The following is a 16650-nucleotide window of genomic DNA, read 5'->3' as shown; positions in this document are numbered from 1 at the left end:
TCAGCCTCCCAAATAGCTGGGACTGAACCCACCACAACACCTTGTTTTTTTTTTTTTGTAGAGACAGGGTCTCATTCTGGCTCAGGCTGGTCTGGAAATCCTGAGCTCGGGGCAATCTACCCACCTCAGCCTCCCAGAGTGCAAGGATTATAGGTGTAAGCCATTGCATCCAGCCTGATAAAATGTTTAAAATATTACCTTATTAAGTACTGAGATTCCTAAATGAGAAGACCATTTATTTATTTAAAAACAGAGTATCACTCTTGCTCAGGCTGGAGTGTAATGGCATGATTATAGCTCACAGCAGCCTCAAACTCTGGGGCTTAAGTGATCTCTTGCCTCAGCCTCTTGAGTAGCTGGGACTGTAGGTGTGCACCAGCAGGCCTGGCAAATTTTTCTCTTTTTTTTGTAGAGACAGAGTCTTGCTATGCTGCCTAAGGTGGTCTTGAACTCTTCGCCTCAAGTGATTCTCTTGCCTGGGCATCCCAAAGTGCTGGAATTATAGGTGTGAGCCGCTGTGGGAGCACCCAGCCCCTGATACTGTAGCCCTGAAACATAGGTTAAAATATACTAGTACCTTCTGGACTGCAAAGGGATCTCTCTGTTCATGGTCTAAGTATTTCTCCAGATTAAAGAAAGTGTCGTAGAAGATGTGAGCCATTCTGCACCTCTTCAGATCTCTTAGAGTTATTTTGCCTACATAAAAACAAACCCAGTAAATTTCATCAAAAGCTGTGTTGGAAAGAGAGAAAAAAAAGCTTTAAAATCTAAAAGTATATATATTTTATATATATTTATTTTATTGTAAAAATCCCATTTTTTAAATTGAGGTAAATTTACATAACATAAAATCCACCATTTTAACCATTTTAAAGTGCACAATTCAGTGGTTTTTTGCCTGCATTACCACTATCTTGTTTCATAACATTATCATCATCCCAAAAGGAAACTTTGTACCATCAAGCAATTCCTCTTTATCTCCCCTCACCCCCATATCCCTTGTAACCACTAATCTGCCTTTTGTCTCTATGGAAAAATTTTCTCTCCTTCTTTCCTACCCTTCCTGGTACACTCATGGTTAGGGTGACCAGATGTCCCGCTTTTGGCGGGACAGTCCCACTTTTTAACAATTTGTCCCGCGCCCTGCGGCGTTTTAAAAAAGTCCTGATTTTTGGAAAGAATGCATGAATGGGTGGGAGAACAGTAAGGGAATATACGGTTTTTGGCTGCCATGTGGCTATTTCACCAGGATATGAATTTTATATTATTTTTGTTAATTTTATAATGTTAAATTATAATAACAAATAATTGCTGAGAAGTGATTATCGAGAACTGCTTATCAAAGTTTGCACTGTTGTCAGGCCCCACCCCCACCCCAACCTCCCCATCCCACCTCCTCCCCCTCAATGGTGTCCTGCTTTACCAATGTTAAAATCTGGTCACCTTACTCATGGTGCAATTATAGTGTGCTATAGTTCTCTTGGCCTCAAGTAATCCTTCTGTGTCAGCCTCCCAAGTAGCTGGGACTGCAGGCACATACCACCATGCCCAGTGAAAAACCCTATTTCTTAAACAGCAGATTTGCCATCAATTGGCAGTTCTTCACTTAATAGTGAAGAGAAACTTTAAACACTTCTGTAGTTAGGAAGCTTGCATGGTAAGTAGATAATTTAGGGCACTCTAGAATTATGTGCCCCACTTTGTTACACAGGTGAAGAGTACAAATGTCCATCTCACCGTCATTGGCTGGCTTCACCAGGTCAAGCATCTGGCACAATAAATCATGGAATGGCAAGGGCTCAATGCCCATGGCCTCCATTCGTTCACACTGCTCCTCATAGAAGTACTCCAGCTCATACATAGAAAGTACGCCATCTCCATCCACATCCATGCAGCGGAACCAGTACTCAATGCTAGGAGGTAAGAACACTTATCGTGGGTCTACTAATGATCTTTTATTTACCCAAATTCACCATTGCCCATATTTCTTTTTAAATAAAAGTTACACATATGTATATGAATTTGACATCGTTTTACAAAGTTTGTTAGAGAAAATGGCAGACTCTTTCCACTTATTTCACATCCCAGAATCATGTTAAACATCTGATTATTTTGCTTTTCACCTTCATACTTTCAGATAACATGTCTATATTGATCCTTTCTCATATTGTTTTAAGAACTATGTATTAATTTCACATTATGAAAGATGAGATTTTAGATCTTTACCACTTCCCACCATTCTTTCCTCATTCTTACTATAGTTAAATTGTCTGACATTAAGAGTTGCTAACTTTATTTTTCTTTTATCTCTTATTTGTTAGTTTCTATGTATTTGTTAATAATTTTCCATGTACTTATTAATAATTCAACTCTCAAATTTCTGCCAGTTGTCTAATCCATACTCAATCCTATCAAATATTCTGTCAATTTTATGTTCTTGACGAAATGTTCTGTGGTTTCTTTGGCCTACTCTAATCTGGACTCTGGTTCTCCAGGCTTGGTTCACAGTGTCATCCAAGGATTCTTTTTACCTTTCTTCTGTTTATTGTAGCTCAGATGTTCTTCATTCTTTATTTCCTTGTTTGGTATAGCACATTCTCTAGTATCTTCTTGAAAAGAGAGTATGGCAATTTTTTTTTTAGATTTTGGATCTTTGAAAGTACCTTTTTTTCTACCCTCTAACTTGACTGGTATTTTCGCTAGTTATAGAATTAAAGTTTGGTGGTGCTTTTGCTTAAGATTTTTAAAGGCATTGACTCATTGTCTTTAATCTACCCAGTGCTGCTGAGAAGTTTAAAGTCATGTTGAGATCCAATCCCTTGACTATAAACAATTTTTTTTCTCTTTGAATCCTGTAGAGCAAGGTTGTCCAACCTAAGGCCTATGCTGAATGCTGATTTTGTGAGGATTTTTTTTTTTTTTTTGCTTATCTGTGGTATTGGATGTCATGAAAAGTATACACAGCCTTTTTTTGGGCTAGTTTTCATTAGTGTTTGTGTATTTAACATGTGGCCCAAGACAACTCTTATTCTTCCATTATGGCAGAGAAAAAAAAAGGTTGGATACTCCTATTGTAGAGGTTTTTCTGAGATCTTGGTGGTCTGAAATAACATGATGAAGTGCCTTGGTCTGGATCCAACTAATCTATATAGCTGTGCTTTTCTTAGAGTCTATTCAATCTGGAAACTAGTAACCTTTAGTTCTGAGACGTTTTCTTAAATTATTTTTTTGCCTACACTCTTCCTCCTCATTGATTCTCTCTTTTTAGAACCCCTATTATTCAGATCTGTATGGTTCAATATGATAGCCACTAGGCACACGTAGCTTTTGAGCATTTGAGATATGGTTAGTCTAAATTGAGATGTTTTCTAAGTGTAAATAAGTAACAGATTTTGAAGACTTAACTGTGAAAAAAAGAATGTAAAACAGCTTATCAATATGTTATATTATAAGTTGTAATGGCAACATTCTAGATATGTTAGGGTAAGGTACGTAACTATAACTAATTTTACCTCTTTTTTTTTTTTTTTGAGACAAAGTCTCACTTTGTTGCCCTCAGTAGAGTGCTGTGGCATCATAGCTCACAGCGACCTCAAACTCTTGGGCTGAAGTGATTCTCTTGCCTCAGCCAACCAAGTAGCTGGGACTACAGGCACCTGCAACAATGCCCAGCTAACCTATTTCTTTTACTTTTTTTATTATGGCTAAATCTTAAAATTATACTTGTGGCTTGCATCATATTTCAATTTCTAGTCATATCGGACTTTTGGCCTGGTTCTCCAATTTTCATGTCTTGTCTCTATTTTCTATTGCTTCATCTTTTTGTAAATTGTTCTTTCTGGGGGGTTTAGTTAGTTTTACCTTCTAAATATTGCATTTTTATTTCTGCTATCATATTGATAGTTTTGATTTGCCTTTTTTTTTTTTTTGGCTTCCTTTTATAAAGGAAGTGTTCCTTTTATAAAAAGTATTATTCCATTCATGTTCTGTAAATGTAATTTCTATTTGTGTCCCTGAGATATTAATCGGTTTCTTTTTTGTTGTTAAAAGGCTTCTTTTCCCTGCAAAGTCTCTGTTTCATACAGGTTTTCTTTCCTCCCCCCAATTTGTCTGGTCTCTTTTATGTTAGGATTTACTCAGGTATCTAGTGATGCTTTGTCTTCTGCTCAAATAAGAATAGGTGTTCAAAGAGGAACCTAACAAATGCAGTCAGTGTAACCTGGTTTCTTGTACCCTCAATGAATCCCTAACAATAAAAAAAAAAAAGGAATAGGTGTTAAAAAGCTGATTAGAAGTTCTATCTACTACAGGCCAGGTGGATTGTTTGAGCTCCTGAGTTTGAGACCAGCCTGAGCAAAAATCAAAACCCCACCTCTACTAAAAACAGAAAAACTGAGGCAAGAGGATTGCTTGAGCCCAAGACTTAGAGGTTGCTGTGAGCTATGATGCCATAGCACTCTACCCAGGGTGACAGCTTGAGACTCTGTCTCACAAAAAAAAAAAAAAAGTTCTATCTACAAGATAGTTGACTCTGGGTTTTACTGTAAAATGATCTGGCTGTGTTCTTTCCTTCAGGATGACCCAGTGTCAAATCTTTAGGTCTTAATTCTCGTGCTAGTTAGATTCTCTGGAAAAGCATAATTCAGTCTCTTAGTTGGAGGCTCAGGACAAACTGACAGCATTCTGTAAGTTGAGCAAGGAAAGAAAACTGGACATATCAGCATGCAGGATGCATACACTCATTTAATCTGTTTTCAGTATGGCACCCACACTTTCAACAATGTCCAGTTTTCCCCAGTTGACAGGTCCTCTATTTTATACTTTACAGGGAATAAAGCACCAGAGTTTTATGCCAGGGTAGAGAACATCATCTATAGAGTGTTCCTTTAAAATATTTTTCTATGAACTGTCCTGTGTTTTTGGCTTTACCATTATACTACCTCCATTTCCACGGTTCCAAGTACTGCTGAGCCCTGAAGGTTTGAAGGTTTTGCTGGGTATATCTGGTTGCTTCTTGTTTTTTTCCTCTGCTGGCTTAAGATTCAGGTAGTCTGATAAGTTTATTTGCTTTCCAGTTTCTAAGCCTTTTTTTTTTTTTTAAATCTATTTCCTTTATTATTGTAAGTTTATTCCTTTAAAAATGTCTGTACTGGCATTTTAATGGGGTTTAAAGAGGATTGAAAGTTACTAAGTGTGGTGAAATTGTTATCTTTGCTCAGAAACCTATTCACTCGTTATTATCTATGCTACTTTATCATATAGCACTGTCAGAGTAGCATCTAGCTATATCATCAATTAATCACAGAATATGAAGCCAACAGCATTAATTAGAAATAAGAAATAATATTTTTCCAAAGAGCCACGAATTCATGGCAAAGTGAAACTTCTCAAGAGATAGTTCTAGGACACTCTGTTCAAATTCCCATTTGTAGGACTGAAATCATTTTAAGAACCACCATACATTTAATGGCTTTTAAAAGTTTCTTTTAGGGAGAGAAAGGTGAAAATAAGTTGTGATTAATTGTTTTCAAGTAAATTACACTAAGATTGGTGTGTGCCTTTTCTAAGAAAGATAAATATTATGCTATTGTAACAGTTTAAACAATACTTGCAAAGTCTTTTTATTACAAGTATTTTAAAAATTATATGGCCCAGGATAAGTGGCTTACGCCTATAATCCTAGCACTCTGGGAGGCCAAGGCAGGGCAGATCCCTTCAACTCAGGAGGTTAAGACCAGCCTGAGCAAGAGTGAGACCCTGTCTCTAAAAAATAGAAAAAATTGGCTGAGCATTGTTATGGGCAGCTATAGTCCCAGCTTCATGGGAGGCTAAGGCAGAAGCATCACTTGAACCTAGGAGTTTGAGGTTGCTGTGAGCAAAAATGATGCCACTGCACTTTAGCCTGGGCAACAGAGTAAGACTGTCTCAAAACAAAATAAAACAACAAACAAATAGAAAATTAAGATAAACAAGTTTTTATAGCACGTAAAGCTAAAGCATACACTTCAGTTCTTTGTAGTGTCTCCTAGAATGGAAGAAAGCAAGCTAGAATGAAAGAGATATGCTGCTTGAGTATTTGCCAGAGGTACATGATAACAGTCTTTAAGTATCTGAAAAAAAAATCCTAATTTGGTGTGCGGTATTTTACACAGGATTCAGCAAGTTTTAGTCAGTGTATTATTTTTGTTATGAAACTCATTTTCCCCACCCATGTCTAAGTCAAAAACTTGATTTCTGCAAATAAGAGTTCCACTTTGATTATACAGCTGGTCCTTGATGTATGGATTTCTGACCTTATGATGACATTAAAGTCAACAGAAAACATACTTTTAGTACCCATGCAACCATTTTGTTTTTCACTTTCAGTACAATATTCCATAAATTAGAGGAGCTATTCAATATATTATTATAAAATAGGCTTTGTGTTAGATGATTTCACCCAACTGTAAGCTAAGTGCTGTGAGCATGTTTAAGGTAGGCAAGGCTAGGCTATGATGTTCAGATAAGTTAGATATACAAATGCATTTTTTACTTATGTCTTCAACTTATCATAGGTTTATCAGAATGTAAGTGGAAAAGCATCTGTATATATTTTCTTTCTTTTCATTATTTTAAAACAGTGGGATTTAACTGTCTTCTGCTCACATTGTTTTAGAACAACAGAGTGAACCACTGAGAATACCACCCTAGGTACCTAGTAAGTGCCAGTAGAAGCCAAGGAAACAAATATCAGCAAAGCAAAATCAGGAGGTACTTTCTTCTATGATTGCCCTAATTTTGATTCTTTTAAGCAACAAGGAATTTCTTGACATAAAAATAGCTCTTTTAGGAAGTCTACAATCTACTTGGTAGAAAGACAGATGTACAAATGAATGCTGTTGGCACGATATGCCATATAGTACAGTGACAAAGAGTCCAGGTTTTAGAGTGATACAAATCTGAGTTTGAATCCATGCTAGGGCACTTACTAGTTGTGCAATCTCTCAGAGCTTCTATTCTCTCAATTGAAAAATGAGACCACTGATAGCTAAATTCATAATGATATGAGGATTAAATAAGCCACTGCATATAAAACACTTGTCACTGGCAAAGAATAAAACCTCAATAATATGTTAGCTGTCAGCTGCAAGAAAGGCAATATGCAAGGGAGAAAAGGAGTACAAGAGAAAGAGGTCTAAGAAAGCTTTTGATTCCAAAAACTTCTGGTGATATTTCATAAGAATTCAGTTATGGATCTTATGATGTGAAAAGCTGATCTAAAGTGTTCCATTTCTGGTAATGATGACTTAAGTGTTTTAGATCAACCCTCCCACTGAGAAAACTGCTTCCCCCCCCCCCAAAAAAAAACCCCAATCAACTGGTTTAAAGTTATTGGAGAATTAATAGGGTAGTGAAGAATTATGGCATCTCTAATTCTAGAAAGAAACACAGACATGGAAACCTAGTATTGGGACCATCTTTCCCTTGGGGCATCTGCTGTTTCTGGAAAAGTTCCCTGAAAACTTGAGAAGCCAAGCTAGCATTTCATCAGGGATTTTGGATCTGTTTTCAAGAGGGATGTAATTTTATTTTCTTGTATGTGTTTGTCTGGTTTTGTTATCAAGGTAATGCTGGCTTTATAAAAGAACTGGGAATTGTTCCCTCCTGTTCTGTTTTGTAGAGAGGTAGTAAAAAATTTGGTGTTACTACTTCAAATGATTCGAAGAATACAGTTGAAATTACCTTGGTTGAAAGTTTTTTTTTCAGAAGGTATAAAACTATGAATTCAATTTTCTTTAATAGGTCTCAGACTACTTCAGTTTATATATTTTTTCTTGGGTGAATTTTGTTAAATCACATTTTGTTAAATCCTATTTATGTGCATGTATGTTACTGGTAATATTCCTTTATTAACTTTTGAATATCTAATTCCCCTTGAGCCATCTTTAAAAAAATTTGTAATTAAATATTTTCTTTCCTTTTTCATGTAGAGATAGGGTTTCCCTGTATTGTATAGGCTATATTGCAGAAACTATTTATAGACTCAATCAGGGGGCACTGTTGTCTCAAACTCCTGGATCCAAGCAATCCTCTGGGATTCAGGCTAAGTCAAGCTTTTCTATCCACAGATTATTTAGAAGTGTGCTAATATCCAACTGTGTGAACATTTTCCAAGCATCTTTCTTTTACTGATTTCTACACAAATTATATTTTCCTGGGAGAATATACTTTGCATTATTTCAGTTCTTTTTTTAAACAAGTTCACTAAAATATATTTCACATATCATACAATTCTTCCATTTCAAGTGTAAAATTCACTGGTTTTCAGCATTCAAAGTTATATAAATATTACCACAATTAATTTGAGGGTACTTGCCATCGGCTCCAAAAAGAAGCTCCATACCCATTAGCATACATTCCTTATTTCCCAAAAGGCTCTCCATGGACTAGGTAACCATTATCCTACTTCTTGTACCTGCAGATTTGCATGTTTTGGACAACTCATATAAATGAATTCATACAGTATGTAGTATTTTGTGGCTGGCACCTTTTACTTCATATAATGTATTTAGCATTCAGCCATGTGTAGTATGTCTTAGAACTTCATTTCTTTTTACTGCTGAATGATATTTGATTTATTACAAGAGTCCAAACTTAACACTTTTGCTAATTTATTTTATTTATTTTTTGTTTTAGAGACAGAGTCTCACTTTATTGCCCTCGGTAGAGTGCCGTGAAGTCACAGCTCACAGCAACCTCCAACTCCTGGGTTTAGGTGATTCTCTTGCCTCAGCCTCCCGAGTAGCTGGGACTACAGGTGCCCACCATGATGCCCAGCTATTTTTTTGTTGCTGTTTGACTGGGGCCGGGTTCGAATCCACTACCCTCGATATATGGGGTGGGCCCTACTCACTGAGCCACAGGTGCCGCCCCTATTTTATTTTATTTATTTTTTTGAGACAGAGTCTCACTTTATCGTCCTTGGTAGAGTGCTGGGGCATCACACAGCTCACAGCAACCTCCAACTCCTGGGCTTAGGTGATTCTCTAGCCTCAGCCTCCCGAATAGCTAGGACTACAGGTGCTTGCCACTAGGCCTGGCTATTTTTTTGTTGCAGTTTGGCCAGGGCTGGGTTTGAAACCAGTACCCTTGGTATATGGGGCCGGCACCCTACCCACTGAGCCACAGGCGCTGCCCACATTTGCTAATTTATTCATCAGTTAATGGTCATGCTTGTTGTTCCCATTTTGTGGCTATTATGAATAAAGCTTCTGTGAATGTAGGTTTCTAAGTTTTTGTGTGATTATGTTTTCATTTCTCTTGGATATACACATAGGAATGGAATCACTGGGTCACATGGTAACCTCATGTTTGAGGAACTATCAGACCATTTTCTTTTTTTTTTTGAGACGGAGCCTCAAGCTATCCCCCTGAGTAGAGTGCCATGGCATCACAGCTCACAGCAACCTCCAACTCCTGGGCTCAAGCGAGTCTCCTGCCTCAGCCTCCCAAGTAGCTGGGACTACAGGCACCCACCACAATGCCTGGCTATTTTTTTGGTTGCAGCCATCATTGTTGTTTGGCGGGCCCGGGCTGGGGATTCGAACCTGCCACCTTAGGTGTATGTGGCTGACGCCTTAGCTGCCTGAGCCACAGGTGCCGAGCCTATCAGACCATTTTCCATAGTGCCTGCACCATTTTACATTCCTGTCTGTAATATATGAGGGTTCCAATTTCTCCATATCCTTGCCAATATCTGTTATCATCAGACTTTTTGATGACAGCTATCCTAGTGGGAATGAAATGGTATCTCATTGTGGTTTTGATTTGCGTTTCTCTGATGATTAATGATGTCAAGCATATTTTCAGGTGTTTATTGGCCTGTACAGATCATCTTTGGAGAAAGGTCTATTCAAATCCTTTGTCCATTTTTTAAATTGGGGTTTTTTTTTGAGTTGTAAATGTTGTTTACATATTCTAGATAAGTCCCTTATCAGATATATTATCTGCAAATAGCTTACTTAGCTCAATGTTGTGAGTTGATAATTCCTTTATTTATTATCTTTTGAATATCTAATTCCCCTTGGGTAATCTTTTAAAAAACTGTATTTAAATATTTTCTTTCCTTTCCCCCCCTTTCTTTCCTTTTTTATATAGAGATGGGGTCTTACTATATTGTACAGGCTGTGATAATGTTCTTTTTAAAAAATTTCAAAATATTAAGGGGGTACAAATGTTTTGGTTACATGGATTGCTTTTGTAATGCTTTAGTCATGGTTGTAAGTGTGCTCGTCACCCAAATAATGTTTATTCTACCCATTAAGTAGGCTGTCACCTCCAGCCCTCTGCTTGATTTCCACTGAGTTTTACTTTCCTTTGCACACATATGTGCTCATTGGTTTAGTTCCAATTTAATAGTGTGTACATGTGGTATTTGTTTTTCCATTCTTTAGATACTTCACATAGGAGAATGATCTCCAGTTCCATCCAAATTGTTGCAAAAGGCATTAATTCATCCTTTTTATGGCTGAGTAGTATTCCATGGTATACAAATATCACATTTTATCAATCCAGTCATGAACTGATGTACACGTGAGTTGATTCCATGTCTTTGTAATTATGAACTATGCTGCAAAAAACTTTGGGTGCAGGGTTTTTTTTTTTGATAAAGACTTGGTGCCTGTAGCACAGTGGTTATGGTGCCAGCCACATACACTGAGGGTGGTGGGTTCGAACCCAGCCCAGGCCAGCTAAACAACTGCAACAAAAAAACAGCCAGCCGTTATGGCAGGGACCTGTAGTCCCAGCTACGTGGGAGGCTAAGGCAAGAGAATCGCTTAAGCCCAAGAGCTGGAGGTTGCTGTGAGCCGTGACGCCATGGCACTCTACCCAGGGTGACACAGTGAGACTCTGTCTCAAAAAAAAAAAAAAAAAAAAAAGACTTCTTTTCCTTTGGGGAGATATTCAAATACTAGGGGGATTGCTGAGCCAAATGGTAGGCCTACTTTTAGCTGTTTGAGGAATCTCCCACTGTTTACCACAGAGGTTGTACTAACTTGTGGTCCCACCAAAAGTGTATAAGCATTCTTTTCTTTCTTCATCCGTATCAGCATCTTCTGTTCTTAGACTTTTTAATAAATGACATTCTAATTGGGGTAAGGTGATATCTCATTATAGTTTTAATTTGCATTTTAGTGATCTTTCACCTCCTTGGTTAAGTATATTCCCAGGTATTTTATTTTCTTTGTAGCTATTGTAAATGTTAGTAGTCAAACAGTCTCAGTTTGACTGTTATTGCCTTTTCTGAGACTATTGGGATGATTAGGTGGTTTTTATCCTTTGTTTTATTAATATGATGTATTACATTGATTTTTAGATGTTAAACCAACCTGGCATTTCTGGGATAAGTGTCATTTTGTCATGGTATGTAATCTTTTTCATTTGTTGTTGGATTCAGCTTCCTTGTATTTTGCATTTACAAGACATTTTGTGCCTATGTTTGTAGTTTTCTTCTAATGTTTTATCTGGTATTTGTGTCTGGATGATACTGACCTCATAGAATGATTTCAAAAGTATTCCCTCCTCTTCTATTTCATAGAAGAGTTGTAAAGAAAAGTTACTAATTCTTCTTCTTCTTTCTTTTTTTTTTTGCAGTTTTTGGCTGGGGCTGGGTTTGAACCCACCACTTCTGGCATATGGGGCCGGCGCCCTACTCCTTTGAGCCACAGGTGCTGCCCCGTTACTAATTCTTCTTTAAATGTTTAGTAGCATTCTTCAGTGAAGCCATTTCAGTTTGGGATTGTCTTTCCTACTTGGATTTTTTATTTCTTTTTGAGCCAGTTCTGTAGTTTGTGTCTCTCTAAGGATTTATGTTGTGTAAGTTATCTAATTTGTTGGTATAAAGTTGTTCACAGGCTTCTATAATATTTGCAGTGATGTTCTTTTTCATTCCTGATATTAATAATTTTATTAATTATTTATTTTCCTTGATCAGTCTAGCTAGAGGATTATCAGTATTGTTGATCTTTTCAAAGAGACCAACTTTTAGTTTTGTTGATTTTTTTCTATTGCCTTTTGGGCAGGTGTGATGGCTCAGACCTATAATCTAGCAATTTGGGAGGTCAAAGCAGGAATATCATTTTAGGCCAGGAGTTTGAGCTCAGCCTGAGCCACGTAGTGAGACATTTTTGTTAAAAAAGAAAAAAGAAAGTTTTTCTATTTCATTTATCCATTATAATTTTTATTCTTTTCTTCTTTCTGTTTGCTATGCTTAATTTGCTTTTTTTTCCCCTCCTAGTATCTTACGGTGGAAGGTCAGCTTACTGATAGCTATAAATTTCCCCTAGCACTGCTTTCAGTATATCCTGTAAGTTTTGGTATATTGTGTTTTTTCATTCACCTCAATTTTTGGTATATTGTGTCCTCATTTTCATCTATTTCGAAGTATTTTCCAATTTCTTCTGTGGCTTCTTTCACTCATTTAAACAGTGTGTTTCCATATATTTATGAATTCCCAAACTTCTATTATTAAGTTTAAATTTTAATATACTGTGATCACAGAAAATAATTTGTATGATTTCATTTTATTTATTTAAAATGTTTTAAAGCCTACCATATGTTCCATGTACTCTTCAAAAGAATATGTATTCTGCCATTCTTGGGTGGAGTGTCCTATAGATGTCTGTTAGGTCTATGTGGCTTTACAGTTTTAGTTATAGCATTGATAGTGTTGTTCAAGCTTCTATTTCCTTGTTGTTCTATGGCTATTTGATCCATCATTGAAAATGGGGTAATTTGAGATGCAGTGGCTCATGTCTGTAATCCTAACATTTTGGGAGGCTGAGGCAAGAACATTGTTTGAGGCCAGGAGTTTGAGGTCAGATTGGGCAACAGCGAGGTCTGTCTCTACAAAAATTTAAAAACATGTTAGGGTAGGTGGAGTGTGCCTGTAGTCTCAGCTCTTTGGGAGGTTAAGCTAAGCAGATTGCCTGGTCTAGGAGTCTGAGGCTTCTGTGAGCTATGACCATGCCACTGCACTCTAGTCTGGGTTATAGTGTAAGACTCTGACTCAAGAGAAAAAAGAAAGCAGGTAATAAAGTCTCCAACGATTATTGTTGAATTATTTCCTTCTCTCTGCAATTCTTTCAGTTTTTGCTTCTTGTATTTCAGGGTTTTATTGATAGGTGCATGTGTACTTACAATTATAATGTCCTTCTATTTCTGTCATATAAAAATATCCTTTGTCTCTAGTTATAATTTTTGTATTATAACGTTTATTTTCTTTGATATCTATATAGCCATTCAGTTTTTTTTGTGGCAGTTGTTTACATGATCTACCTTTTCCCATCCTTTTACTTTTTTCTTTTGTTTTTTGACTTTAAAAAAGTCTTGAAACCCTATATATACATAATGAGATATCTTGGGGATGGGGTTCAAATTTAAACATAAACATCACTTATGTTTCAGACATACCTTATACAGAAAACCTGAAGTTAATTTTATATAATAGTTCAAATAATTTTGTACATGAAACAAAGTTTGTGAACACTAAACCATCAGAAAGCAAGGGTGCCACTATTTCAGCCAACTATGTGGACAATATGTGGTGATCTGGCATCACCATCATTTTCAACTCAGAATTTATAGGCTACTGGTAAGTAATCATTTTCTTACACTTATTCACATGTAAGTACTTAATAGTAAAAAATGTCACATGCCATTAATACAGTGAAGTAACATGTTCTGGGTAACTATGCAGCACAGTAGCATTGCTGGAATACATGTATCAGCTGTTTGCCAATGGCAACAACAAACAAAGGCAGATTTAGACCTGTAACTATGATGCTGTGTTTTGATTAAAAGGTTATTGTACACTGCAATTTACTTTTTTAGGTGTAAATAAACCTACTTGAGGAGCAAGTGAGGGACCGGAAAGTGGGTCCTTTAGGGATGAGAAAGCATCCTGCTAGATGGCTTTTTAAAATGTTTCCTCCAGAATCATTACCTTATTAACAATGGTTTTTGTCTCAGAAGTCTCTTTGTGATTATAAATTGACATAATTTCTTATTCTCTTATGAATGTATGATGCTCTGGTCTTTCAATTAGCTCACCAAATATTTTCACCATGTCATCTTTTGGCACTTTTCTGTAATGTGAACAGTGCTATCCTTATTTTCACTATTACCAAAATAACCTTGATTCAGAACTGTTTTGGCTATTTAACCACTGGTCAGTGAATGAACTAGAGTCTCATTATCAATATTAAGAAATTTTCTTCAGTAACCACTCCTTCCAACTTACTTATGAACTCCGAAGGTGTATTTTTCTTGCATATGTAAGGTAAGCTATCTTTTTTTTTTCTCACTTGATATATGGAATCCTTCAAAGTCAGCATCACATAGTAGCAGGCCAGAAGTTGTGTTAGGTATGTACAACTATGTCTTTATTCACTGTGTTCCAAGCATCAGCAACAGCATATATGGAGTCCTTCATGTTAAAGTCTTTTTGAAAACCTTCCACAGTTACATATCTGTTCACTGCTACTAGCATGATGTTAAATAAAATATTTCACTATTTATTATTCATTGATTTAAGGATATCCTGGCCACATAGCTGAGTATACGAAGTCACATATGGGCAAAAGTCCATGCCATAAACATTACTGTTGTTATTTTTTGAGACAGGTTCTTAGTCTTGAATTCCTGGGCTCAAGTGATCCTCCTGTCTCAGCCTCTTAAGTATCTGGGACTATAGGATGTACACCACTGTGTCTATCTCATAAAGTTACTTTTGGTGAAAGTTTCAGCTGGAGGATGAGCAGAACAGTTCTTAGGGAATAACAAAGAGTCATCATCTAGGCAAGTTTCCTGGCACAAGATACTAGTATACAATATTTGTGAAACCAATCAGAAAAGGTGTCCCTGGTGATCCATCCTTTTTTGTTAGCATAATAATGAACTAATAAGAATTCACTCCTTGAAAACAGTGAGAATGCAGTTTTGGTTTTAATTTTTACTTTATGAGACAGAGTCTTACTCTGTCACCCTGGGTAGAGTGGTATGATGTCAACCTCAAACTCTTGGACTCAAGAGAACCTCTTGCCTCAGGCTCTCAAGTAGCTGGAACTATATGGCACTTGCCACAATGCCTGGCTATTTTTTCTATTTTTAGTAGGGATGGGGGTCTTACTCTTGCTCAGTGTGGTCTCAAATTCCTGAGCTCAAGCAATCCAATTGCCTCAGCCTCCCAGAGGCTAGGATTACAGGCATGCCTGGAAGAGAATGCAGTTTTACCTAGGATAGTACATTTACACTTACGCTACTTTAGCACATCCCAGAACAGTTATTCTATTATTAGTTTCCTTAATTCCTGTAGGTGCTATTTCATCAGCTGTAGTCAGTCTTTCTGGGCAATAATGCCAAGCTAGTTATGTTTCACTGGCATTACAGAAGTTGTTCTGACCTCAGATTTTTGTTAGCAGTGACCCTGGCAAACTCATCAATGAATTTCTCCACTGCTTTGTGATTAGCAGGGGAGTTTTCACTGCTTATCTTTAAAAATTTAACAACATGTGTTTTTTAAAATTTTTGCAAGCACCCTGTTGAATATTTTCAGTTACATTCAATTTTCAGTTTATTATGATAGATCTTTGCATGTTTCATAAGCAATATATGAATAAATGGCATGTGTTTGCTGCAATGCTGACAAATCTACTTTTAAATAGACAATTGAGACCTTCACTTTCAGCTTTATGAAATATTTTTCTATTTCTCATTAATTTCTTTTTGATCATCACTTTTAGCATAGAACTTCAATAATTTATTCTTTGCTTTCTACAAGTTATAGATGGTAGTCATTTCAATACCATCCTCTTCTGTAAGATGTTTTACACTGCACCGCTGTTCAGTTTCTCCAATAGCTTTACTTTTTGTGCTATAAACACAAATAGTTCCTCTTTTTCTTACCATTGTCACCACTGGATATCTGTTGGCCTTTTTAACATTTTCAACAATATGTTTCTACCACAGAGCAGAGAATAAGCAAAAAATACAATGAGTGATGCATGCAGGTCCTGGCTTCATTTGAGGAACTGTGGGAAACCTGCCAATGGGGCATCTGACTTGCACACATGCCATTTTATTACCTACCCTTTGTGGGCATGCTTCCACTGGAGAAATCTAGGAGTGCACAGAAAAGATATACTGCAGTTTAAGGTAATGGGAAGAGTCTTTTTTCCCTTGGGTAGACTGAATAAGCTGTGTGTTACACATCCGTGTTTTGGCTGCAAGTGGAATTTTCCACTTGTGGTATTGTGTTGTTGCTCAAAATTTTGCATTTTGGAACACTTAGGATTTTGGATTTTTGAATTAGGGATATGCAATATAGGAATATAATTGAATTTTTTTAATTGTATCTAGTCTAGTAATATCTGCCTTTTGGTGGATGACTTAATTCACTTACCTTAATGTTATTTTTGCTATAGCTGGATTTACATCTGTCATTTTACTTCTTGTATACATTTTAACACATTTCCTTTTTTCTTCCTTTACTCTCTATTTATCTATCAATCTTTTTTTTTTTTTTTTTCAAAGAGGGTCTTGCTCTGTTGCCTGGGCTAGAGTGCAGTGATGTCATCATAGCTCACTGCAACCTCAAATTCCTCAAGGGAT

General features: G+C 36.7%; 1 protein-coding gene across 2 annotated transcripts in view; it reads right to left on the bottom strand.

Moving 5' to 3' along the window:
• The window catches only part of PPP2R3A (protein phosphatase 2 regulatory subunit B''alpha), a 175183-nt gene that overhangs the window by 31907 nt on the left and 126626 nt on the right, over positions 1-16650 (bottom strand). For both annotated transcript variants that reach the window (XM_003789411.3, XM_012804929.2), the window contains 2 exons: positions 1738-1913; positions 578-696 (listed from right to left, as the gene is read on the bottom strand). In XM_003789411.3, the coding sequence (XP_003789459.1) occupies positions 578-696; positions 1738-1913 (295 nt within the window). The remainder of the gene's footprint in view (positions 1-577; positions 697-1737; positions 1914-16650) is intronic.

Source organism: Otolemur garnettii, unplaced genomic scaffold (assembly GCF_000181295.1).
Source record: "Otolemur garnettii isolate 467f Iridium unplaced genomic scaffold, OtoGar3 scaffold00032, whole genome shotgun sequence".
Classification (NCBI taxonomy): Eukaryota; Metazoa; Chordata; class Mammalia; order Primates; family Galagidae; genus Otolemur; species Otolemur garnettii.
Note: the sequence above shows the minus strand (reverse complement) of the source record. Positions and strands in the feature narration are given on the sequence as shown.